Source organism: Elaeis guineensis, chromosome 4 (genome assembly GCF_000442705.2).
Source record: "Elaeis guineensis isolate ETL-2024a chromosome 4, EG11, whole genome shotgun sequence".
NCBI lineage: Eukaryota > Viridiplantae > Streptophyta > Magnoliopsida > Arecales > Arecaceae > Elaeis > Elaeis guineensis.
This window is the reverse complement of record NC_025996.2, coordinates 19,604,759-19,632,420: the sequence shown is the minus strand read 5'-3', so window position 1 is coordinate 19,632,420 and position 27,662 is coordinate 19,604,759. Positions and strand designations below refer to the sequence as shown.

The 27,662-nt window shown below is 36.0% G+C and overlaps 1 protein-coding gene across 1 annotated transcript; it reads left to right on the top strand.

The window, feature by feature from the left end:
• LOC105043503 (kinesin-like protein KIN-7K, chloroplastic) lies at positions 1–26,789 on the top strand. Its single transcript, XM_073255780.1, is given in 28 exon segments — positions 1–475; positions 606–703; positions 1,338–1,427; positions 3,906–3,958; positions 5,369–5,434; positions 6,880–6,933; positions 7,322–7,381; positions 8,670–8,748; positions 10,912–10,979; positions 13,304–13,360; positions 13,447–13,551; positions 14,231–14,252; positions 14,255–14,334; positions 14,590–14,697; positions 14,787–14,918; positions 15,079–15,261; positions 15,578–15,763; positions 18,658–18,791; positions 21,063–21,189; positions 21,302–21,352; positions 21,531–21,578; positions 21,807–21,863; positions 21,866–21,940; positions 24,085–24,205; positions 24,208–24,839; positions 26,100–26,229; positions 26,327–26,463; positions 26,571–26,789. Coding segments are annotated over 27 exon segments (3,234 nt in total). The 5' UTR covers positions 1–143; the 3' UTR covers positions 26,413–26,463; positions 26,571–26,789.
• Positions 26,790–27,662: the final 873 nt, after the last annotated feature.

Here is a 27,662-nt window from a genome sequence, read left to right as displayed (position 1 = left end):
GACGTCTGACCGCCCGAATCCTCCTCACTCCACTCCACCCCTTATATTCCCCACCCCTTTCTCTCCTTCTTCTCCTCTCTTCGGCGGAGGGAGAGAGAGAGAGAGAAAGAGAGAGAGGGGAGAGAGCTCGAATAGTGCGGGCCATGGCGGGGTCGTCGTCGTCGAGAGGGAGGAGCAGCTCCCCCTTCGGCTACCGGAAGCCTCTCTCGAGCTCCTACTCCTCGTCGTCCTCCTCGTCCTCGTTCATGAACGGGCGGCTGATCCCGAGGTCTTCGCCTTCCTCGGTTTCGTCCCACTTTTGCAGCTCGGTCAAGGGAATGCCGAGATCCGTGACGCCTAGCCGCGGCCGCTCCGATCCCTCCAGGGGCCGCGCTCCGATCAGCTACCTTCCAGCGGATGAGCTCGTCGTGGAGCCGGCCGACGGTTCGAGATCCGGCGATAGCATTACGGTGACCGTTAGGTTTAGGCCGTTGAGGTAAGGAGACTGGATCTGGTCGAGTCTAGATGGATCCGTGGTTTCTTCGATTGGTTGGGGTGGATTTGGAGGTCTAGGTTTTGAGGATCTAGAACTGGTTTCTTTTGTTGTGTCGATTGCGTGATTGCAGTGAACGGGAATTCCAGCGTGGGGATGAGATTGCCTGGTATGCTGATGGAGATAAGACAGTTCGCAGCGAGTACAATCCGGCCACTGCTTATGCATTTGGTAATGTTTCTTAGCTAATTTCTTTCAGTTTAAGAAGCAATGCGAGATCTGATCTAGATTGTAAGCACTTCTTTTATCCATTATATATATGTTTTTGAGCAAGAGTTTTGCTGTTAAGTGTTCCTTATATTTATTTTGCTGTGTTTTCATACCTTTTCACATGGTGTTCTCTTCTTGAATGAAATTGGCATGTACTTCTGCATTCGACTAGCTGATCAAACTAAACTATAGCTATTAAAAATTAGAATTGAATCTGATAACTTGCCAATGAAATAACCCATTGGAAATCAGCTGAACCTAGATTTTCGTTGGCAATGTGAATTTCAACTTTCTAGCAGCAAAATTGCATAAGCTTGATTTATAAATACATGCATTGTAGTTTATTATAGATTGAATATGGATTTTGTACGTTGTGCAAATGCATGAAGACCAGATGATCATGATAGTCTGTTTATTGCTGCAATTGATTCATGTGTGGGCATTTTAGGTCATCAAGAACTCACATTACATTATTTCTTCATATTTGATATATTCATCTGATTTCTTTTTTGGCTCTGTAAATCTCCTCCCTCCCCCCTCCCTAGTTGTACAATGCAAGCACTCGTGGTATTAAATTAATTTATTTTTTGTTTAGATAGAGTCTTTGGTCCTGCAATAACTTCTCTGGCGGTCTACGACGTGGCTGCTCGTCCTGTTGTTAAAGCTGCAATGGAGGGCATCAATGGTACATCTCCTTAGTTTTTGGTTCTAATATCTAGCTGCAAGTGCATTCCACTCTTAATGTCTTGTATATTTAGCAACAGAAAAGTGGATTTAAGTTTCGAGTCAGATTCGTTGTTCTTAAATCTCACTGGTCGGATTTGGTTTTTCTAAGAAGAGAAAATCTAGCTTCAAAACATGTCTATGAATGCTTACATTGTTATTATTGTTATTTGGACATTGATATTTGGGTTTGTAAGGCAAGTGCAGCTCCAATAGCTGGACTAAATGTCTGCTTTGTTGGTGTTACCTCATACATCTTTTTCCTTTTAAAAGGGGACTAGTAAGTTAATTAATGATATGCGTCAACTCTACTTGTTTGGCAACATATAAATTGGCTAATTTGGCTAATGACAAAACAGCTAGTCAGCAGCTAAAATATTTGATTCAGTCCGAGCAGATGAGTGACTATATGTATAGTTTACTTATCATTATCGTCTTCGACTTTGTTCAGGGGCTCTTTGCATGTTAATATAAAATACTCTGGAAATTTTCCATGTAAGTTTGCTGCTAGGAATGAGTTAATGGTGGGAGGGAAGAAATCTTCTGGTTGAAGAAACTTTAGGTTGTGATATCCCAAAAAGATTAGGATAAGGAAAATCAACTTTCTAGTGGAATTGTTTATCCCATTTGTTCTGTATTGCAGGCAGTGGAGGCTACAGTCTGGTGTTTTGTTGCCTAAAATTCTTTTCTCCTGTCACTGGTTTTCCTTTCAGTTTTAGCCAAAGACTTAATTTAACCATGGCAATATATTCCTTCATCCAAAAAGGCCTTAGACTTTTGGCAAGTCAGGAGGAAGTTTGGAAGGTTGCATTTTGGTTGTATGAGCTTAAACTGTGACTGGTAAGGTAGAAGTCCTTATCCACCAACTAGCCCATTTATATTACATGGTAGGCCCTTATCTTGCCTAAATTTGCGTGGCCCTGGATTTGAACAACAAGAGGGTTGTTTTTGGACTGACAACCAATCACAAAATTTGCTTAGTCCTTCTGTTTAGCCTTCTTCACTTTGATTTGTGTTCCATATCCATTCCCGTATTTGTCTTGGAAATAAAATTTCAAGATTGAATTTTAGCCACAATACTTCGTCAATCCTTTTGGGGTGGCTTGCTTATCATGGTACTATTTAGTAGAGTCTTAAAGATTTCACAGTCATCTCAAAATCTGATACAAAGCTTTTAAAAGAGGGTCAATCCCTGGCATTTTATGAGACTTTGTAGGGCAGTTGGTTGGTGGGGAGGCCTTAGAAAAACATGTATAAATGAGCCTTTTCCACATTTGCATTTGTAGTTTGTTAAATTTGACTGATTGACACACACTAAACAGAGATTTGTTATCATGGTCCTGGTGAGTTCAAGTCGAGTTTTTGTCACATGCTGAATTTATAGATCTGCACATTCACAGCAAGAATTTTGGGCAAAACTAATGCCAATGATGTTACCACACGAATTGAAGACGTTATTTCTATTCCCATTCTATATGTAATCTTTTATTTATTTTTTTTAAATTTAATCGTCCATATGGAAATATTCCAGCTTGATGTCTAGTAATATAATGCTCAAAACTCATATAAGTATCCAGATGAGGCATTATAGTACTGTGAAATTTCATGCTATCAACTTTATTCTGCTGCACTATTAATTAGTACTTGCCAGTAAACATCCTTGTGGAACAATTCATGCATATATTGATGGCAACACTGCTGCAACATATGTAATTCTAAAAGTGGGTCATTGAATAAAACAAATTACAGCCAAAGCAGTGTTTGAGATTGCTATCTGATATTGCTTGGTATTGCTGACGTGGATCAACAGGATGTGGGATTTTGAAAATCTTTTATTGTTAACATTTAGGCAATTTAGAGGGTAATTTACAATTTCAAAGCATTCCAGAAATACTTACTGTTGGAATGAAATCTTAATAGTGGTAGTTGGGCTCTTATATGAAAATCCAGATCTAATCTTGCATTACAATTTCAAAGCATTCAAGAAGTACTTACTGTTGGAGCGAAATTTTAGTAGACATAGTCAGGCTCATATATGAAAATCCAGATATAATCTTACAAAGCCTGGGCCTAACCTTCAAATCTAAATTTGAAATCTTTGGTTCACATATCTGTTTCTCATGAGCAACAATATTATTGGCTATTGTAAGAAGTTTAACTAGTGTATGCCCTTGTTGGTGAAGTAATGAACTCGAAAATCACATATATTCTTATGTATCCTGTCCGTTGTTTTTATTCACCTTTTTTTTTTTTTTTTTTCAGGATTCTTTGTTTAATCCCAGTGAAGGGGGGCTTTCTTTATTTACAGTATCTTGTATATCTTTTACTGGTTTCATTGTGTGATTGGTTATTGCTTTATTACATCATGCTTCTTTTTAGTGCTCTCTTGATAACTGAATTAAAAAAAAACCTTCCTCATCATAATTCTGTTAACTTGTAGGAACCGTTTTTGCCTATGGTGTCACTAGCAGTGGGAAAACTCACACTATGCATGTAAGTTAATTATTCCATAATCTGATGTCCTGATGATTATATGATCTGTCATTCCTGAGAATAGTGTACTATTTGTGTTATACACTTGTGGGTTTCTATATTTCACTAATCAGTTCAAATATAGTATGTTGATTGGTGCTTGCTTCCTCTTACACATGCATATGAATCAATCTGGTTATGATGGTGCTCCTTATTTCAAATGGTTCTTCAACTTCAAGTCTGTAATTCTGTAAGCTTGACTCAGTTTTCTTTAGTCTTAATTTTTAGGTTTGCTGTACACATTTTTCATCATCTGGGCATTGTCATCACTCTGTAACTTGAGAAAATGGGATATGTCTGAGTTTTTAACTTGAAAGCCAAGGTTTAAAATTCAGAGGCACAAACCTGTCCTGGTTATTGAGTGGTATGGCATGCCACAATACTGATATAGGGTACTGGATGGCACAACAGGCACTCTGGTATGGTATTGGTGGTATAGGCTGGTACAAGCCTTGTGGTATGCCTGTGTATCAACTGCTATGTTGAATCCATGGTGAAGAGATTGTCTGGTGTTTGGTAGTAAGATCAGTTGATCATCCTTCCTCCCACAAATGGAACAACTGATATTTAGTTTTGTGGTTTTGTTTAAATAAAATTATCTGCAGTCATGCATTTTTTTTTAATATTTGCTTATTCATACTGTTTTACTATAAAACAATTGTTGTTTTGGCTGTTTCACTTTGCAAGATGTCAGTAAGTTTACCTCATTCATGGTCAATGTAGATACACTCATTACAGCTTTTAATAGTTGGATATAAAATTCAATGTAATCAAGAATTTGTTGTAGAAGTTTGAGCATTATTTTAAAATAGGCACATTCTCTGTGTGACAGAGTTAGGATTGCTGTTCCAGGAATGGTGTGTGATTCGGGTTTAGGTTGTTTTCTTTTTGAGTCTAACTGCTGCGTCAAGTAGATTATGCCTGTATGCAAACTCAACACTGCATTTAATGAATTTTAACACATCAAATTGGGGATCAACTAACACTGCGATCTTGTTCTAACTCTTGTGGATGAATATTTGTTTTTATGGCATGAAACATTTACCAAAAAATATCTACTTACAGTTTGTTGCTTATAAATGTTCCAACAGGGACAGAATTTGGAATTTCATGGTCTAACAATTATTTCCTGCTGTCACCATTATGTCATCTATGTTTTGTTTATAATCTTATACATTGAGTCTGGCATGGTGGTTAGTCATCATATTGCTAGGCTTGGACATTGCCTATCATGTCTTCATTTGTTCTTGTATTTCCATGTCTTGACCTTTGATTATTGACACAAATTTTAATGGGAATATTATTGACACAAATTTTAATGGGAATATCGTTTTACTGACTTATTTATTGGTTATTTTTTTTATTTTGTAGGGCGATCAGAAATCTCCTGGAATCATACCATTAGCCATCAAGGATGTCTTCAGCATTATCCAAGATGTATGATGAGCATTAACACACAAACTTATATAAACATATTGTTCACTTATTTTTGTCAAGTTGGCCAAAACGAACTATGCGCAACAACTTCTTAGTATGATTTTTTGGACAGCCGAAGTTTTGCTACACAACTTACTTTACAACAATTAGTTCTATATTTGTCTTTTGAAAAGGTTATATATTTTATCATTATCTAATACTGCTGATTAGTCTTAAGCAATGGGTCTTTGTTTGAATATATTCTAAATTGACTGTCATATTTTCTGATATAATCCGACTACCGGGCCTTTTGACAGAATTAATGTTAGTCATATCTTGAAACAAAAATATCCACTTGATAAAAATTAGAGTATGATGTGATGCTAACTGTGACTTGAGGGAAACAAAGTGGCATGAATTGGAGTGGCCAACTTCTGAATATTGATAAATTCTTTGATTAGAAGAACTGGATTTTAAAAAAGAGAAGTATTGTTAGAAAACTAAGTAAATGGAAAGATGAAATGAGCAGATAGATCAGGAGAACTGATATATTACCGGAAACACTTAAAAAGGCCAAAATAATCCTAGTATATCGGCCAAAAAGTAACAATAAAAGACTAAGAAGAGAAGGAACTTCAGAAGCTGCAATTAGGGCCTATGAAACTTAATTTGATTCTTAGATGGGTTGCAATGAGGCAAGCAATTGATCAAATTTTGACATAGGGAGAGGTGACAATAATATATAACCATATGCCCAAATTAAATTCAACAAGTTTAATAGATGAACTTGGTAGAAAGAAAAATAAGCATTCTTTGATGACTTTCAAAAGTCCCATTCACTTTCTATAGGCACAGTTGCCACCTGATCGGAAAATATAAAGGAAAAAATGGGGGTGAACCGCCTGTGGGTATCTCGGGCACACCAGTCTTCATTGGCAATGCTGGCAGAAAATGAAGAAATTCTGCGATGCATGCTGTTCCAGTTAGAGTTTGGTCTATCTAGAACAATCATATCTGTGCAAAGTGAACTAAACTCTTGCCAAAACTAAAGGTAATGTTAGCTAATTGTAAGCTATTACAAAAAGTGAAGCATCTAAAATTTTCGAGATGATGACGACTATTTCAGAACCACTGTAGCGATTACATCCTCAAAGTTGACCAGCAAGTTGGATAAGTAACAACGATGCAATAGAATATGGAGGCAGTAGTCCAATACAGTAGGATACCTCCCAGACTTGTAGAAAGTAGAAGACATGATCTATGGTCTATAAAGATGCAATACACAAGGAAATGCACCATTATCCTGAACATTATCTAATGATTTTCATCTCTGATTTATTTTTTGACTTTCAAAAAGTTATTAATTTTTACGTTGTCAATATGCTAAATTTTCCTCCTTGCATTAATAGTCTTAGCATGCTTTAAGCATTGGATATGTCGGAGCATAACACTTATGTTTTTGGCAGACTCCAGGAAGAGAATTTTTACTTCGTGTGTCATATCTTGAAATATATAACGAGGTAAGTATTCACTAATAAATTGAGAGAATGCAAATGAATGTCCGCTTATTCTTAACTTATGTAAGAACTTAGAATCTTGTCATTCTCAGTCTATCCTATGTTCATATCTTAAGCATATTATGCTCATCCGTTTACCCTTTATGTGGAGTTCATATATATAATATAATATTTCCCAAAGGGCATGATCAATTTCTTACTGACTAATCCATCAAATAATTTCCATGCTGATTATTAGAAGTCTACTATTATCATGCTTGTAATAAATTTGCCAACTTCTTTTACATTCTATCAGTGCCATGACTTTCACCGTCATTATATTTCTTGAATATATCGTATATTTGTTCCATAATTTCTGACTTGCAGAACTCTTGTATGTTTGTCATTCCAGGTGATAAATGACTTGCTTGACCCCACCGGCCAGAATTTACGTGTCAGAGAAGATGCTCAGGTTTGAAGCTTCATTACCAAAACAATAAATATTTGGTTTTACACCTTTAGTATAATCAATCAATCTTAATTAAACAGTCAAAGGCTAACCCAATTCAATGGATGTGTCTATGCATGGTCTTCTATGCTTGTTTTGTTTAATTTTGCATCAGATCCCTCTTTTCTTATTCTGCAATTAATTGCTCCCTGTTATAATTTTATATAACTTCAGTTGCTCATTATAATTCAATGATCTGCATGTTTTTGTTCCCCCCTTACCATCAGTATATTTACTGAATGCGTGTGCTGACGTGTGTTATGTCCAGTACTAATCCGAAATTGCTATCATCATTACTTCTATGTGGTTTAGTTTGTAAAATTGTCTGTTTTCATCTTATTGTTCATCCACCCTTGTTCGTTACACTTCTTGTTGTGTTGGTTTATATGTTACTTTTTGCAGAAATGTTGATTGGGAATGAGTTAAATGTTTTAGGCTTTAAGCAAAAAATTGCAATGTTTTGTTTTCTTATGTTCTCAGGATATGAGGCTTCATAGTACTGTTGCTGATAATTGTAAATTGTAAATGTATTACAAATGCGGATATTCAAAAGTACAAGCAGTCGGAAGTATGTAACAGGTACTGTGGACAGATTAGATTTGATGGTCAAGTAACCTGGTCATGCAGTAAATGAGCATCATGGAGATAAATATTTTGAGATGATAATGCTTGGTAATATATTAGAAAGGGACAACATGATTAGTTTTGCATATGAGGTAGCCTCAAAGTAACTTCCTAAAAGCATTGTTGATGATCATGTATGGCATGTGACAAAAGCCACATATTGTCATGGGATACACATCATGTGTCCTGGCTGATGGTTTGAGGATAGGTGGGAAGACTTAGAAGTTACAAATTCCTGCTTTGATATTGTGATGAGTGTTGTAAAGCTATAATAGAAGATTCGCCATTGTGACTACTTGAATTAAAAAAATGTTCCAAAAAAAGTGTGATCACAGAGACACAGATCGCATTTTGCTTATGTGATTACTAATGCTCTTATTTGTTATTATCTTTTTGAGGAAAATGGGAAGAAAATCCACCCAAATTATTCTTGTTATTATCATGAACTTTTAAAATCTCTGGAACTTCAGATTTATTGAGTTAAAAATCTCTGGCCACTTTTTCTCTATACTTTTAGCTTTCCATTCTGGAATTGGAACTTTAACAAATCCCTCTACTCTCCCTCTCTTTTCTTTTCCTTTGTTAAAAGGTTCTTGCTTTTCATGCAGTAAGCATTAAAATTTTGCAGGGAACTTATGTTGAGGGCATAAAGGAGGAAGTTGTTTTGTCTCCTGGACATGCACTCTCTTTTATTGCTGCTGGTGAAGGTGATGCTCCATATGAGAATGCATTGTTCTATTACAAAATTCTATTCAACATTTTAAGTACCATCCTGTATAGCTTGATATGGGGAAAGCTTTACTGGCCCTGTATGGTACCAGTAAGGTGCCCCTGTACTGACATATGGTATGATGTTGTGGGAACACCAGCAGGGTGCCATGTGTTGGTACAGGAGCATACTGTAGTATACTAGCCAATATTGATGTGATATTGGTGCAGGTTTCAATCTGCAGACTTAAAACAATGCTCTATAGGATGCAAATCTTTTTATTTGCTTCATTTTATGCTAATTTTTATTTTTTTTCTGCAAAGAAGCTTGTCAAATATCAGTATATCACAGAGAAGGAATATTGTTAGCAATTGTTTCCTAAACCTATAAGTGTAAACCCATCAAGCTGAACATATACTTAGTGTTGACTTATTTATTGCAGAAATGTTTCAATTTTGTAAAAGAGGTTTTTTTTTTTCTTGTTATTGGAAACATGAATTTGTTTTTCTTCTCCATTTTTCAAATAAAATTTGAATGTTGGTAGGGCCCTAGTGGTTTCAAGTTCTGATATCACTTTAAAAAATCATCAAAGTAACCTTCGCTCTGTAATGATTTTTTTGGCCTTTTACTGTTGCTCATGGGCATGTGCTGTGTATTAACGTATCCATGTCTACATAGCATAGTGGGATACTGAGTTGAAACCTTGGTTCTCTTGGCTGACTTTTGGAAAATGTTTTGAGGGAATTAAAGATTCTATTGTTGTTTGATGCTGCGGACAACAATGGAGTTTTTTCTTCATTCTTTTGGTTCCATGGTCTGATATTTCACATATTTTCTTTTAGCAATGCTAAGAGCGATGCTGTCCAGCATATATTTAATGTAATGTACATGCTCATATTTAGACCTATGTACCTGACTTGCTGGCCTTGTTAGGGCTTTTATGTACCATTTGAGATTCATAGGTGATGGATTCTTGTTTGCAAAAAGCCACCATTTATGTGAGGGAAAAATGATGATCCAGTTAAATAATCTTTGTATATCATTCAGTTAATCTTACTTTCTATTGTCTTTCTGCATTAAGGGTCCATATGGTCACATTTGTTGAGCAATGTGAACTATCTGATCAATACCATCATCACTCAAGTAACTGTCACCTTTTACTGTATTTTTTTATTCTTAACTGGCATGAACGTTCTGAAACACTGTTGCAAAGACATGATGGTATTCGTTCACATAGATATTCTTAGTGGCAATTTTTAAATTACTGACTATGTTCTGCAAGTCTCTTCCTGCATTGTTTTTGTGTTGCATACAAGACCTTGGTAAATTTTTTTGTTGTGTTTCATTGGTTCTTTAAAATGGAAACCTATAGTTGTAGTCAAATAGACATCTCAGTAATTAGTTCTTCAAATTCCACTAATGTAGAAATTTTTATTGTATGGCAATTTCTAACCATTATAGTGCCCGATCATAAACCTCCTCGAGTCTTAATTTGCTGGGATGGCATGCTGTCATCTTTGCTTGTTGGCATTTGGAATCTGTAAAATGATATTGACAATTATAGTTTGGAAATCTGAGGGTCCCAAATACTTTGGTGCTCTTCAAATTATGTGTCTATCTGATTGACATTTGACCATTGTGCTTCTCTAATGGATTGCAATATGAAAATTTTTATTTAGTGCCCAAGCTTGCGATGATCATATTAAATTTTAGCGATTATTAAGAATCTACCGGATAACTGATTGAGGTAGCTTCTTAGATGAATTTTAGAACATATCTAATTTACTGTCCATTTTGACCATACATGCCTCTAAGCAAATCCATTCTTGTTAAAAGTCTTCTAACATGCCTCCTTAGAAATACCCAACTTTCTACCTGATAATATAAACGTATTGATGTATGTATGTGGGTCTTGTGCTTGTATGTATGGTTTAAAATCATAACTGCATATGCATTAGAAATGCTGTTTCTGCCATATTATTGCAAGTCATTGTCAATATACTATTTCCTAAAGTTTTATTTTTTTTAAATGTTTTTGGCAGATATTTTTTAAAGTTTCTGATCATCTGAATTTTGCAGTAGTTGAAGGCCTTATCTGTTTGCATCCTTACCGGTAGATTCTAGACAATCTTATTGTAATTTGCTTGTTTTACATTTGCAGAGCATCGTCATGTTGGTTCTAATAATTTTAACTTGTTCAGTAGCCGAAGTCACACAATATTTACCCTGGTATGCTGTAATACTTTTGAAAAAAGTTATATTGCAATATTGCTAAGGTAGTTACTCCTGTTACGTGAAATGCTATGCTTTTTGTTGACTTGTTTCATGTCTCCTTCTCTCTTTTTAAATGTTTGATGAACATTATGATCCTTTTTTTCTTGCTATCTGCCTTATGACTTAAGGGTCTAGTTCTTTAATCAATCCACTCAGATTTACATCAAGTAAGTTTTCTTCAGATGTGCAGTGTCTTTTTGTTTAAATTGAGGAAGAAAGAGGTAAGACCTAGAACTTAAAAGCTATTAGACACAAAAAGATGGAACTAATTCTAAAATTCATTATTTAATTTTTTTTTTTTTTTTTTTGTCTTAATTGGTTGAGAGATTGGTTTATGCCCTTGAACACTTGATCTCTCTGGGTCAATAATCTTAAAAGCACCTTAGGGGCCCTTGTCCTACCTCTACCACAAGATCCTATCCCTTGCCAAGAAGCTGTCAACCTTGAGCTGTGAAACTGCTTTTGCCAGGCTTCCTACCACCCATCCCACATCCTATAATGTATCCGAACACATTGAGCCCATTCCTTTGGAGAAGAGCAGACAACAACCAAGGGGAAAGAGCTCTATGCTAGGTCTACCATCTGGCTTGCTTGATGCCATGGGTATATGCAAAGTGCTGCTCAAGTATTTACTGGCCTTGCTGTTTGTCTTTGATGCCCGTCTGCCATTGTTTGCCCGGTATGGCACATGTGGTGTATCTTAAGGAGGGGTGCTGGGATATCAGCTTTGATGTATTTGGACAGAGATACACTTGTAATTATTTGTTGGAGGGAGTGTGGCTCCCAAGTTTCCAATCACATCAATATCCATGATAACATATTTTGTCTAAAATGTGATTTGGGCTATCTCAAAAATGGGACTGCAGTATTAAGATTTCTTTTTGTTCCACTCCCACCTTTCATCCATCTAGTCCTTGATTTCTTTGTAGCCATATCCTTGGATATCTCCCTTGTGTTGGGAGTTTAGTGAGGAGAAATGTTGCCAAAAATGCAAAACTTCACATTTCGTTAATCTTTGTTTTAAATAAATGTTTTTGTGAAATTTACCTCTATAAATAAATATATACTGTTATCCTGAAAATTTTGGTAGAGGGGAGGCCGGGAAACTCATTAGTTTCACACCTTTTTACACATCTCATCCATCCACTCCAATTCTTGGGGGAATTATTCCCATATTCACTAATTATTCATCCAAATATACTTTGCTTCTTCGCTTTCGTGGAATTGAAGTCTTCAATTCATATTACCTACGTATGTGAGGCACAAGTTTGAAGGGGTAGCTAGCATCCTAACATATATCAGAAACCTTGGTATTAGAAAACATGTGTGTGGTGGCTTTATGTTATCTTATTCTTTTGTCATGTTTCTTCTATGTTTTGTCTTTTATGGTTTTCAACCTGCTTTCATGCTCTATTTCAACATTTGTTTGATCAATTTCTGTTTGATCCTGAATTTTTACCAAACTTTGAGTTGATGAAAACCCAAATTTTCTGAAATTCAATCATTGGATACCCATATCTAAAAAAATAAATAAACATATATCCATGCAATTTCCATTTTCATTCCTCTCTCATTTCCTACAGTACCCTCACCAAAAACTTCAAGTATTTTGCTTATGCACTTGTGGTCTTAGCAACACTTTTCAAGAAAACTGTTTCCAGTTGACTGCTGACTCATTGAACTTTTCAGTCTAATTTTTGAATCACTTTGTAAAGCATGCCATGGCTAATGTATAAAAAGCGGAAAATCAAAATTGGTATCCATGTAGAAGAGAATGTTTAAAAATGATTTGATTACAAAATGCTTGTATGTAAATTTTCAGATGCATTTGTTTTTGAATGATTTTTTCATTTCCAATGAAATGTGTTAGGATTCTTCATCAAACAATAATTTGTTTCCTGCTCAGCCAACACCTTGGGTTGAAATCAAACTGAACTGATGTGTCATCAGCAATGATTTGGGTGGAAATTAAAGTGTAGGATTTTAGCTCACGAATATTATGTGCTGTTAGTATGTAATTTTTTTTCCTAATTTTTTAATCATTATCACTTTTCTGTACTGTTTGTATATTTCTGTGTATACCATGCCTGTGGTTTACTGACTGTTTTACATTTTTATCATTATTCATTTCCACGCTATAGTCTTATAGCTTTAGAAGAGTAGTTGCACCTTTATTTGTTTTTCATTCCATATCCAGCATTATCTTGCTTTATATAGATTTCCCACTCTCATTTTTTTTTTCTTTCTTTTTTTAAATAATTAATGAATTATTTCAACAGATGATTGAAAGCAGTGCTCATGGCGATGAGTATGATGGAGTGATGTATTCTCAACTTGTATGCTGTGAATCTTAGCCATACGAATTTACAATATTTTCATGCTTTATATTTTTAGTTCGTAACTCTTGATGTCTCTTTTTTAGAATCTGATTGACCTAGCAGGGTCTGAGAGTTCGAAGACTGAAACAACCGGACTTCGGAGAAAGGAAGGATCATATATAAACAAAAGTCTTCTAACCCTTGGAACAGTAGGTTCTGGTGGCCATATGTATTTCAAAGCAAATATCATGAAAAATTTATTTTGAGATTAAAAGTGCTTTACTCTCATTCACTTGTATAACTTTTTTTGTGGAAGCCTATAGAAAATGTATCTTTATTTGTTTGTTGAGGTGTGGTTATTCTTTGTTGTCGATAGGGATCATAATTTTCAGGTTCTTTGCTTAATAAGATTCTTATTTTCTATATCATGATGTATGATGATCGTGTTGGAAAACATCATTATCTTGATGATCAAGTTTCTATATGGCAACATAGGCTAATGTAGCTGGCCTTAAACAACTAATGGTCTCCTTTTGGAATCAATTTTAGTACATGCTTAGCACCATCTTTGTGCAAACCTTCTGTTTGTACCTTTTTCTATACATAATGGAAATTGCAAAGATCTTTTCTACAATGCGATAGGGCCAGCCCAGTTTTTCCATGGAATGGAATGCCCCACATCTCAAAACTAAGGATAGTGGATGTCCCATTCTGTCCACGTCCATTTCCCAACTCATCCTGTCCTCACACTTGGGACAATAAGATGCCTTGCATTCCACCGGTATTTAAAATCTTGAATATTATTGAGCATGGTATTTTGAATAATTTTGTGGCTTTTGGTACACATTTTTTTGAGTTAAAGACTAACTTTATTATGAAAATTTGAAGGTTATCGGAAAGCTTAGTGAAGGAAAGCTACTCATATACCTTATCGTGATTCTAAGTTGACTCGCCTTCTGCAATCCTCATTGAGTGGGCACAGTCTTGTATCAGTAAGTCTCTATGTTTTGTTTATGAAAAATAGTTAACATGTTTCCTGCTTCTTCCAAGTGATTATTTATTTAATCGGCTTGATTTGAAATGTTTCTTGCTTCTTATAGAAAAGATTACGGTGGCTGCTTTGTGGCATATTCTTTTATATTTTGATATAATGCTTTTGTATGTTTGTTTCTGTGCTTGCATGCTTTTCATGGCATGTTAGATAAAATATGGGTGATGCCTAAAGAATACTAACAGTTTTTGTACAGCTCATTTGCACAGTTACTCCTGCATCTAGTAACATGGAAGAAACTCACAATACATTGAAGTTTGCGAGCAGGGCAAAGCGAGTTGAGATTTATGCATCTCGAAATAGGGTATATGTAAATTGCAAACTTTTGTGGAATGCCCAATACATTTTTGTAGGAATACAGATTGCTAATTTTAAGATATTATGTTATTTTAGATTATTGATGAAAAGTCATTGATTAAAAAGTATCAAAGGGAAATAGCAATCCTAAAGCAAGAGCTTGACCATTTCAAGAAAGGAATTCTTACTGGGGTCAATCAGGAAGAAATCTTGAACTTGCGACAACAGGTTTGATGCACTCTTTATTATTTGTAGATGGATAACTGTACATCACATTGCATTTCACCTTACTGATTGTTCTGAAGTTTGCTTGTAGAAAAATATTGATCTTCACTGAATTATCATGTATTTGATGAGTAGTGATCGTTCTTTTCTGTTGTACAAGCAGCTAGAGGAGGGTCAGGTAAAAATGCAGTCTCGTCTAGAGGAGGAAGAGGAAGCAAAAGCTGCTTTGATGAGTAGAATACAGAGGCTGACCAAGCTGATACTCGTTTCTTCAAAAAACTCAATTCCTGGCTGTTTGACTGATTTGCCTGGCCATCAGCACCGCCAGTCTTTAGGTGAAGATGATGTGAGTTTTTTTAACTGGAAAATTCAGACTAGTGCAAATAGGCATTATTACTTTTTCTTATTCTGTATAATATACTTGGTCTTTAACCATGTGCTTGTTTGCCATAGCAGTCAGTTATTCTTTTAGAACCTTTCTCCCCGAATCCTCTGCAAATATAATCTTTATGGACCATATATATTGATTAGCAACTTTAGTGATGTCAAATCTGTTTGACATGGAAGGCTATATGATTTATGAAGTTCTTGATACTCACATGTTGAAATTGGGGACCACAATGTTTTGAATTTGAGCACTCTGCACTTCTATTTTATTCCAGAAACTGGAAATTTCGCGCGAGAGTTCTCCCCTGCTTTTAGAAGGTGAGAATACCCTAAAGGACTCTCTATCTTCTGCTCCATCAGATCCGTTGGACCCTTTATCTGATGTTAAACATCAGAGGTCTTCAAGCAAGTTGAATGATGAGCATTCCTCAGTCAGTAGCTCAGTTACAGAATCAAATCAGGTGGGTGAACTTATCGGTGGGATTGGTTATAGCTATTGACTTCAGATGCTATGCTTTTTAATCTTTGTTTAAATTAGCTCATAGTATATTGTGTATTAATGTTGCATATTTTTTTCCTTTCTTAAATATTAGTTGCCCACTTACCATTCATTTGTATTGACAATAGAAAAAGAAGATTAAGATTTCAGGCAAATGAGTTTCTTTCTGGGGGTGAGACATGCAGGAGCCAGTGGGGCATGTATCTGTTGACTATAAATTGAAAATATCGAATCTGATAGAAACATAATTACTACTTAAAAACATAGATGTGCAGGTCAACCTTGCTAAACCAATTTTGGTCTTAACAGCTCAAGCATAGAAGTATTTTCTAATTTATATTTAGTTTTTGGGGGACATAGATGTTAACAATGAAAAATATTTAGCTTATATCTGATTACCAATCCTTTTGCTCAAGAAGTGTTCATCTAATAATGTCCTTCTTTCTTTATTCATTTATATACATATATACGTATAGATATCCATATGCTTACCTTCATATATAAATCTATACTGTCATTTTGTTAATTCAAGAATTAATGTTGACAATTAGTATGCTAAATTTCACTATTTCATCAAAATTTCATCTTATACTCAAATGCGTGGTCAACCAGAAAAATCATGTACCTTATCTATGGCATTATGCAGTGAAAAAAACAATCCAATATATGATGGTATCATTCAGATAAGAGGAAGAGGGTCAACACAAGTTATTTTTGAATCTTCGATGCCAATTGTTGAAAGATCAGTAGTTTGAGACTTTGATTGTCTCCCAGTCAATTGACATAATCCTCTATTTCTCTTTCTTCTCTTTTTTTTTCTTAGGGGTTGGGGGATGGGGAGGGAGAGAGAATTTGATTTTTCATTTCAGAAAGAGATTCATGCGGCCATGAGACTTTGAGAGATTCCCATAGGCCCGTCTTCAGTGCCATCAACACTTGATGGAGGATGTGATACTCCGATTCATAAATCCATCAGTGTTTCGAATAGATTTGCTATCTGCACTCTTTGATTAAGTATGCCTATAAAGTTCTCTTCTTAGTCATTTATTAGAGATGGTAGGCACTAGTGGAAGAGAAGTCAAATGTACAGTCACTGCCTCACAGATAGAAATATGGGAGGAGGGGCCGGTTTGAGAGATTTTAGAATGGTTAAATTTTTCATGATGAGAGTAGAGATTTGAATCATATTGGATTAGATAGAGGCAATCTCTCTTTCTTTATTTATCTTACATGAAGTCAAATGTCAATATTTTAAGGAGCAGGCCTTGTGCTAGGAGTTGGAGGGCTGTTGGGTATTGAAGTAAAAATTTTTGTTTGGAGCATCAACATGTACTGGTGTGCTAATGTTTGGGCATTATGCCTTTACAAATAAAATGAGTGTCATGTTTAGCGGGGCTGTGGCCTTGCAACTCCACTCCCCTCACCCCCCTTCCTGCCATGATCTGCCACTGAAGGGAATTATGATGAAATGTGATATGATAGTTTGTGTTCATGTGACCAACCCATCAATATGGATGATTTATGTTATTAGCATTTTGCATTGGTTATATTTTTTGCTTTCAACAGTGTGACCATGCTTGTTTTGAACAAGGCTTAATCTCCTTTCCTTTTGACTGGAAGGGGTTTTATTTTCCTTATTAATTCTCAAGCTTGTTGGACTACCGCAATCCTTCTGTTGATGTTTTCAACTATTTCTTTATAGGTCATAGATTACATGGTTCAACATTTTCTAGTGCTCTCCAGATGATTAGAAAACTGACATCCAAATTAAGCTTAGAGATATAATTACTGATAGCTTTTCTCTAAGTGATGATCCATCTAGTAGTTTCATACTAGGAATCACAGAGATGATAAGGAACACGTGTGCGATGCGATACGGATACGGAGATACGATAAATTTTTAAAAATATAGGATACGATATGGTTGGCATACGGTATATTAAAAAAAATATAATATTAACATAATATTAATATAGAAGCATAATATTCAAGATAAATTTAGCATATAAACACAAATCATAAGTTTATAGCTTAAGAGCATCTTTGTTTGAAAAGTAAGTATCATTAATGTATAGTCATTACAAGCAAAAATGCCATCCATTTTAATGGCAAAATTCAGTTCCCATTTTAAGCATCATTAAGCCATATCCCAGCCATTTTAATGTTTCATTAATGGCAAAATTCATATCCCAACCGTACCCGGCCGTATCCGATGCCGAAAAAATCAGAAAATAGAAAAAAAAACAGTTGGACATATGGTGGGTACGTATCACATCGTGTCCCCGGCATTTTTGTATCGGATATGCATCCGGCACCGGTACGGCAGCCCTTTTGCCGTATCCGTGCTTCCCAGGTTTCATATAAGTGGATATTTTGGTTCTCGTAGTATGTGTAGCTACTAGCAACAAGGTTTGCCATATTGGTGCATATCGCCTTGTACCGGGCATACCTTACCACCATATTGGTACCGAATCATGACTCGGTATAGGGTCTTTATTGAGTCTCAATATGCTGAATTGCCTCTGTATTGGGCATACCAACATTGTACTAGCATGGTACCGATATGGGGTTTTGTATCCAGATGGCAAACGTTGCGTGACAATGAAGGGCACATGGCTTATCATGGATAGATTCGAATCTAGGACAAATAAAGTATTGAAGAATGTTTTCTTTCTACTAGAATTTCAAAGTATTTCTATCTTTTTTACATGGAGATTTTACTCATGCTGGATGATCTGAGCTTGATACTGTCGTGCTTCTTCCTGATGGTGTTTTGTGTGTCATGAACTTATGTCATCGTGGTGCTCTGCTTTTTGTAGTGATGACCAATATCTTGTTTTTGCTCTACATTTGCAGACTGGAATGACTGCTTCAGATGAAATGGATCTCTTTGTGGAGCAAGTTAAGATGCTTGCTGGTGAAATTGCATTCAGTACTAGTACACTAAAAAGATTGGTCGAGCAGTCTGTTAATGATCCTGATGGTCAAAAATACAAGTACGACTCTTCTATTTACTAATAATGCCTTCTGACTATAAGATAGTTTTGATTTTGGGCTTATCTTTCTAAACTAAAGTGAAAAATTTGCATAGGCAAGTTATATGTTTTAAGAGAAGCAATTTAAAGAACGGAAAAAAAGGAAAACCTAAGGGAGAAAAATATATATTGCTGTCATAGGATCAAGGGGTGGAGTCACCAACAAGTGCTTTATTGTCCATACACAAAAAGTGAGGTGAACCATTTCTTCTTGTTGCCGAATGAATTAGATGATTTGAAAACATAAAGAAAAGTGTGGTTTCTTGAAAGAATTTGGATGCAAAAAAATCACTGGACTGAGAATGCTTGTGATACCCCTTTTTTCTTTGGTTGCTGTTTGCTTGAAAATTTTTTGAGCCTGAAGTGCACATGTGGATCATTAGACCTCTTTATACAAGGAGGCAATAGAAGCCTAGTGGATATCTTAGGGACAACGGAGGTTGCTTCCTGCAAGGCACATCCACATGTTTGGGCTGTATCTTTCTGCAAAAGAATGATTAATATTTTTTCGCGTTGTCAACCACTGGATCACACCTCACACAGATCTCAAAGTAGTCCACACTTTCTTTCATCAGTTTGTATAGATCTCAAAGTGGCCATTGCACGATCCAATGGTTGAAGTCATGAAAGAAGGTAATTATTCTTTTGCACAAAAGATATATCCTGAACAACTTGTCCACACATCCAGCTTTTGGTCTTACAGGGCAAGGTGGTTAAAACATATACTTGTTCAATGCAAAAGTCATAGATAGTATCCAACGTATCCCCTGCTTGGTTCATCGTGATATGACACAACATAGCAAGGTGGGCATGTGCATGAAGGATTTTGTAGACTCAACCAAGTAGAGAGAGAAGGAAGGCTGATAAGTCTGAATGGAAGGAATTTTTCTTTTCCAATGTGGGCTAAAAGCTTTGAAGCTTTGCCACCATATTCAAGGATTTAATATTATAGACAACATAGTACACCAAAATTAGCCACTGCACAGTTAATTAAATAATTTGTTATGCTAAACAAAAATCAGAAAAAAATTTAGGCACAAGAGTTAAAGTTTTGTTGAAAGATAGTATATGAGAATTGGTTGCATTGCATAAGCCATGCAATAGATGTAACTAAGAACTAGTGGTGGCAACTGCATATTGAATGCACATGTATTCTTTGATCCCTTGCAATTGAAACACAATACTGGACCCAAATTATTGCTTACTGCAAACATCTTGATAGCCAGTTAATGGGTATCCCATTTCCCTTTTTTTGCTTGAGGTTGCTTCGTTGTGTCCCAATTTGTGCAGTATAATGTTTGGGTTCCTGAAATCTGCTATTTCTGAAGTAAGTAATAAATAGCGCACTAGTACCTCTAGAAAATTCCAATCATGGATCTGTGTATTAAGTGAAAAGTTCCTATCTGCAAGCTTGAGTTATTCAAAAAGAAGCAAATCCCTAGAACTATCTGAATAACGAAGGCCCTGTGCTTACCAAAAAAGAAGGCCCCTTCAACTGATCCTTTTGATTTCATCATTCAATCCAAAGTTAAGTTTGGGTTACCAAAGATAGGTTTGATTTGCTCTTTTTTTGTGAATTGGTTTACATCAGATCAATCTGAGATTTTGTAGAAATATCAAATTCTATGAACCTGTGTTGCTACAGATGTTTGCTTACCTATCCGATTTGGTTACCTTGACATGTACAGTCCGTAGACTGTACCTCCAGATCTGTGGTGTCTATCTATTGCATTATACTGTTACGTATATTTATTACTTAAAAGTTTTGCAAATATATAGTCTTGTATAACCCATATTTTTTAAAAATTGTTTTCCTAATGCTTTTATTTTCTTTTATTTCATTTTCTTCACCAAGTTGGTGGTTTACTGAGAGAAATATGTTGTCTTGACTCCTGAGGCTTCTATTTATACTGTTATCTATATATTATTACCAAAAGGTTTTGCAAATATATAGTCTTGTATAACCCATCTTTCTCAAATATTGTTTTCCCAATGCTTCTATTTCTTTTATTCCATTTTCTTCACCAAGTTGGTGGTTTACTAGAGAAATATGTTGTCCTGACTCCTGAGGCTCTATTTAGTCTTGCATCTTTTATCCTGCTCATTTGATGGATAGACCTATTGTTGTTTGTATTACAATATTGATGAGTTGCTTTTGACAGTGAAATTACATTTCTCATTGAATTCATTTTTCTTTGAAAGATTTTTTGAGCACATATTTTATCGGCAACAGATTCAGAACTTGGAGCGTGAGATCCAAGAGAAACGAAGGCAAATGAGGGTCTTAGAACAACGCATTATTGAGAGTGGTGAGGCCTCAATGTCCAACGCATCTTTGGTTGATATGCAGCAGGTTCGCTTCTGTCATCCCCTGCTTTTGTTAAGGTTGACACTTACGTATTAGTGGTTCTGTCAGTTTTCTTGTCATTCAATTTGACATTGTATTTTTCTTTTTTTCTAATCAGACTGTCATGAAGTTAATGGCTCAGTGCAATGAGAAGGGATTTGAGCTAGAGGTGATTCTTGATTTTACAATATTTATTATTGCAATCATGAATTCGAACTTTCAGGCTTCTAAGTGTTCCATGGAAGACGTCATGTTTTTTCTTTACTTCTTAATCTGCATCCTTATATGTTTTTTTATTTGTATTTTAACTGTTTATTGCGATGACTTCTATATACAAATTGGTGCAGTTAAAGACAGCGGACAATCGTATTCTCCAGGAGCAGCTACAACAGAAGGTTAGTTTTTAGCTTCTATATTCTGTGGTCTGCTGTGTTTTGCCAACGTGCATTTACACTATTGCCATAGGGAAAATATTATAACCAGCTGCCCTTTTTTAATTACTTGATTGTGGTCTGCTGTGTGTGTGTGTGTTCATTCCACTTCATGATGCCTAATAAGCAAATATTACACTGTTATGATCTTTTTTAAACAAAACATTGTTTGACTTTCTATTTTTCTGGCAGTGTTCTGAGAACAAGGAACTGCAAGAGAAAGTGCTTGTTCTGCAGCAGCAGCTGCTTCAGCCAAAATGGACCAGTCACCAGAACAGTGTATCTCAGAAGGAATTAGTGACTTAAGGAGCAAACTACAGTCTCAGGTCATCTCTTTGATCCTTAATGTTTGACTGCATTTATGCAAACTGACTTGCATGGTGGTGGTTGGCCTCCATGATGCTCTAAAGCGTCATTCTTCACTCGGTGTTTTCGTGTTTATGTATAGGTATATCACCATTGTTAATTATTTTTAATCGGCCTCAAGAGTTTAGAAAGTCTGATGCATGTGCATACATTACATTACAGTGGGTTGGGGGAGTGTTTTTTTCTTTTTTTTGCCCGGGGGTGGGGGGGGGGGGTGTGTGGGTATGGTCAAATTTATAAGATGAGACAACACTTGTTTCTCTGCTGGTTCAGGAATTTAAAAAAAAAAAATTAAAGAAACTGAAGCCAGGAGTTCAGGAAAGGCAGCCTTCAAGGCTTCAGACTCTAGGCCCCACACAAAGTCTCACCATTTTGGGATACTTAGTGAGATTAATGAAGTCTTTCCTGTTTCAGGCTCTAATGCATCAGGCCTCCAAGCCTTCCATGTTATATATTCATTCATGAAATTTTTGTTGGTAATAAGAGGAAGTCAAATTTTGCATTATTTAGATCTTTAGTTTTTGTAATCAATGTAGAAGACTGGTAGTATATTGCTTTTCTTCTTCTTCTTCTTTTTGACAAGCTATCTACACTTGAGTTTAATGACCATAATTTTATAATCAAATTTCTTCAATTCTATTTCTATAATTCAAACTGCCATTTAATTTCTGGAGCAGTTCATTCTTCTTTACATATTATTCAGTTTTGTCAAGATACATGTTTCAGTGGGCTCTTTCAGTGGATCACTCAAAACAGCACTTATCCCCACAACACGTTCTGTTAGAGAAACGTGTGATCATAAAAGCTGCTTTATTATATGGTGTATCTCTTGATTAGTATTTCATTCGGTTGGCATAGGCTATGATAAATATCAGGCACTGAAAAATTTACTAGTAACATCAGGCTAACTGTGCTGCCTTGTTTTCATTTTTTCGAAAGCTATAATATCTCTATTCTTATACATATTTTAAGTAAATGAGAATAGTTTTTCCCAAGCAAATTTTTCTGCCAAGTACACCCTTGTTACTTTGACGAGAACTGTGGAGGATTCTGTATAACTCTACTTATCTTCACTAATTTTCCTTATATGACATTTCTGCTTATTTTGGATTTTTCTCTAATGTGACGCGTTCTATGATACAATGAAAATGCCCCAACTAGTCTTGTGTGCGATCTATTTTGTAACAAGAGGCTGCTAAAATTGCCAAATAACATCATCTCCATCAGCTATTTGTATGCAACTCAAGAATTAAATTCATTTGCATATCTAAGCATTGGTAGGTGCATCTGTATTGCATATGCTGAAAGCTAGTAATTTTTGCACATATTGGGCACTTTCCTTTTCAATTTTCAAGAAAACCTCCCTTAGATGCTCCATTTCCAAATGCATTCCTATAATAGTGCTCCTTTTGTTTGTTGGTTGCTTATTGGACTATGGTTCATCCTACAGTTGAATGAGGAATATAATATTGACTATTTAGTCTAGAAGATACCAGGCATCCTCACGGTGCATCATTATTTGCATATGCACATGTTTCTATGTTTGTGCATATGTATTTCTCTTTCTCTCTGTGTGTGTGTGTGTGTGTGTAGGTGTATATACATATATGCATAGCGGAATGTCCATCGAACTCGTGTCTTGATCAAGTTGGTTACATCATGCACACAGCTATGTCTTGACCTGCAGGCGTGATAATTTGATGAGAGGTGACATAATAATTATATCAAATAACCAAGTTGCTTTCATGCTATGATCTGTTATGTTTCTCATTCTCAGATAAATTTTTGGTTCATATTTCATTGTTTGGGGTGATAATAAGTCATAAGGCTAACTGAACTGACTCAAAAAATATTTAGGAAATCGTTTTGTCATTTTTCATCTGATAAGTATGTCTCTTTCTCTCTCTCTCTCTCTCTCTCTCTCTCTTTCAGGAAACAGGCATATACATTTTTATAATCAATTGTTATCACTTGTTGTGGCCAATGATATAGCCAATTGGATGCTGAGTTTTCTTTCTCTGAATTTTACTGCTCAAACTGTCAGTTTGCCTGGACACCTTGATGTCTTTTGAAATTGGTTAACTTTGTTCTGGTACTTTGACAGGAGGCTGAGAATGAAAAACTAAACATTGAGCGACATCAACTTGTTGAGGAGAACCATCAGTTGCTTGATCAAAATCAGAAATTGGCTGAAGAAGCTTTGTTTGCTAAAGAACTGGCATCTTCCGCGCTGTTGAATTAAAAAATTTGGCTGAGGAAGTAACAAGGCTCTCCTTAGAAAATGCAAGACAGGGAAAAGAATTATTAGTTGCTCAAGATCTGGCATATTCTAGAGCTGGTGGTGGAGCCACCCGTAAGTTTTCAGAAAGCAGAGCTGAATGTGCCAATCTAGCGAGAAGAGGCCGGCCAGCAAGTAGGGGTGGTGAAGTTGGTAGCATAGTACATGGCGATGTTGAGTGTTGCAGTCTTGATATGGATGATATGAAGATGCAGTTGCAAGCCAGGAAACAAAGGGAAGCTTCTCTAGAAGCTGCTTTAGCTGAAAAAGAGCTTCTAGAACAGGAGTACAAGAGGAAATTTGATGAGGCAAAGAAAAGAGAAAGGACTTTAGAAAATGATTTAGCAGGAATGTGGGTACTTGTGGCTAAGCTAAAGAAAGAGGCTTCAGGTATATCAGAGTTGAATGTTGATAAGAGTTTCAGCAATGGAGTTGACCTCACATGTGATAAAAAAGAAGATAATAATGAATGTATAGACAATCTTTTTAAAGAGAGACAGACATCAGATGTGTTGGAAAAGCCAATTAATGAACAAGTGAATCAAAGTCCTGAATTAGAACCTCTTCTTGTTCGTCTGAAGGTAAAATTTGGTATTCATCATTTTAAATTAAAAGATGAAGTGCCTTTTCTTATACTTTGTTCAAAGATGGTGCATATGCAACTTCTTTTCACTTGAATCTTAATATCTTAGTTTGCTTTTACTTCTGTATTATTATCATGGTTTGAAGTTTTGACCGAAACTGATCTGTTTTGGTCGAGACAGATCTGTTTTGTTGAAGATCAATATGAAATTTGAGTGAAATAATCAATTTGTGTCAATTTCGTTCAGTTTAGGCCAATTTCGGTAGGGTTTCGGAAGTTTTTGATGAAACCTACTGAAATTGATATTTTTGATTTTTTTTTTAATGTTTGAGAGGCAAATATGTTCTATATTTTTTTAATGTTTTTCTAGAATTTGTTATATGGTTCAATATCATATTTAACCAAGGCTCTCGTGATCTAATTTAAGTTATTTTTGTCTTAGCCTTGTTACTATAATGGGCAAGATGCGATCTTATGGCGTTTTTACTAACTAGAACATGTGCCAATAAGACTGGGGAACATAAAAAAAAATCTTTTTATCATAGGCAAGATGTAATCTATTTACATGATTCTTTTTTTCTTATTTTAGAATAAATTGATACATCAGATGAAATACTAAAATAAAATGGATTTCTATTTTTTGAGGGACTATTGTTTAAATAGATTGTTAAAAATATCATCGTTCACCGAATCGGACGGTTCAGACCGTGTCGAACCCGATGAGAAACCAGTTCGATTCTGGTGTACAAAACGGCACAGCGGCCGTCTCGGAAGGAGGGAGAAGAAAGAGAGGAAGAGAGATAAAAGGGGGAGAGAAGGAGAGGGAGAGGAAGAGAGGGCTTTTGGCGGCTGTCGGAGGCCATCCAAGCTCTTGCCAAAGCTTGATAAGGGCGGAGGGAGGGAAGGTGAGAGAGGGGGGGTCCTTACTGGATGTTCGGAGGCCATCAGAGACTTCCACATGGATGGCGACACTGTTATGACATCTCTGACGGCTGATGAGCCTGCGCCAGGTGGTTTATGGGCGGCCGAGGTTGGAGGAGGGCCTCTGCCACCTCCAGTGCCTAATAGGGGTGACCCCAATCTCGCTTTTTTTTTGTGTGTGGGGGGTTTGTCACGCAAAGTAGGGGCGGAGGCCATCCTCCGGCCTCGCTAACCCTTAGGCAGTCTCCGTTTCATATTGCTTATGCACAATCCCAACAGCATAATTTAATCCCAACATGTGTTTGAATAGTTATTAACCTTCTTTCCTTGTATTCAGGCTAGAATTCAAGAGATGAAGGAGAAAGAAGTTGACCCTATTGGGAATGGCGATGCAAATTCTCATGTTTGTAAAGTATGCTTTGAATCACCAACTGCTGCGGTACTTCTCCCATGTCGGCACTTTTGTTGTAAGCAATCTCACTTTTTATTACATTGCAAATACGTCATATGTTACTCGTCTTTTCTATTTTGGGGCTAATGAACCTTGATGTGATTGTGCCCCAGTGTGTAAACCTTGCTCTCTTGCCTGTTCTGAGTGTCCTCTTTGTCGCACAAAGATTGGTGATAGAATCATTACTTTCACATCCTAAGTAATGTCCTCCTGATTAGAGGTGATGATGTCTTGCCGTCGAGCCAAAAAGGTTCTTTACTGTCCTGTAAAGCCTTTGTCATGGTTATCAAATCAATTTTTCATGGATTGTTGATATGTTCAAAGGATATCTAATGCATGTTTTTTCATTTGTTTCAGGTAAACTATCAGCACTCTGTTGTTTCCTCGTCTTCTGTGTAATCAATATTCTTCCAATTCTTTTATCAGTTCTTCAGAAGGTACCATCTAAATCTTGCCTCTACCTTGTGAGAGCTGTAATTCTTTCTCATTTCTGAAGGCAATATGCCATGTGATATACTCAGTCCTCATTTCTCTTGTTTAAAATGTAAAAGGAGATTGGTACCCCGCCACAAATATGTATAAAGGTATGCTACTGAAATTTGTGGGACAATCATTTAGAATATAGAAACAAAAGAAAGAGAATTTCGTGGGGAATTGCTTGCTCCCCTAGGATATCAATGCCTAAAAGAAGTTTGTCCTTTTTTCAAGGGGTAAATGTTTCTTGTTACTTCTTTCTTTCTTTCTTTTGTTTTGTTTTATTTTATTTTTTTTTTGTGGGGGGGTGGTGGTTAAATTTAGGGATGACAACAAAATCCAAACCCGTGGGTATCCGACCCGATCTGATTGGATTGGGTAGTCAATGCGTTGATTGGGTTTGAGCCGGATTTGAATAAAATTCGAATGCTTAATTTTAGGTTCCGATTGAGACTGCATTATTATCACCCGACTCAATATTCAATCCAAACTATTTTAGTATTTTAATATATATATATAATATTAAATATATTTTATCAATTATCATCTATTAGTTACTAAATCTTAATTTATTCATTCATTCCCTCATTTCTTCCTTTCTCTTATTTCCTTCCGCCGTCCCATTGGAATTGGGTCGAGTAAACCCGAATTACTCGATACCTCATTGAGATGGGTTTGAGTAAAAAAAACCTAATCCCGATAATGTTTGGGTTGGATTTGTGTTTTGGTAGTTAAAAATCCATCCCAAATCTGGTCCGATGCCATCCCTAGTTAAAGTTGTCTTGTTACTGTCATTGGTTTTTTTCTTTTGAATTCAGTCAAGAATCAGTAGTATGTGACCCCGGGAACAAGATAAACACTTTCAGTTTAGCTGCTGTTTTATGACACGTGAATCGAAGAGATTTGTTGAAGTTGTGTGGATTAGCTTGGTAGATTGGCGCTGCTTAGTTTTTTTCCTGTTTTTCCGTTCTCTGT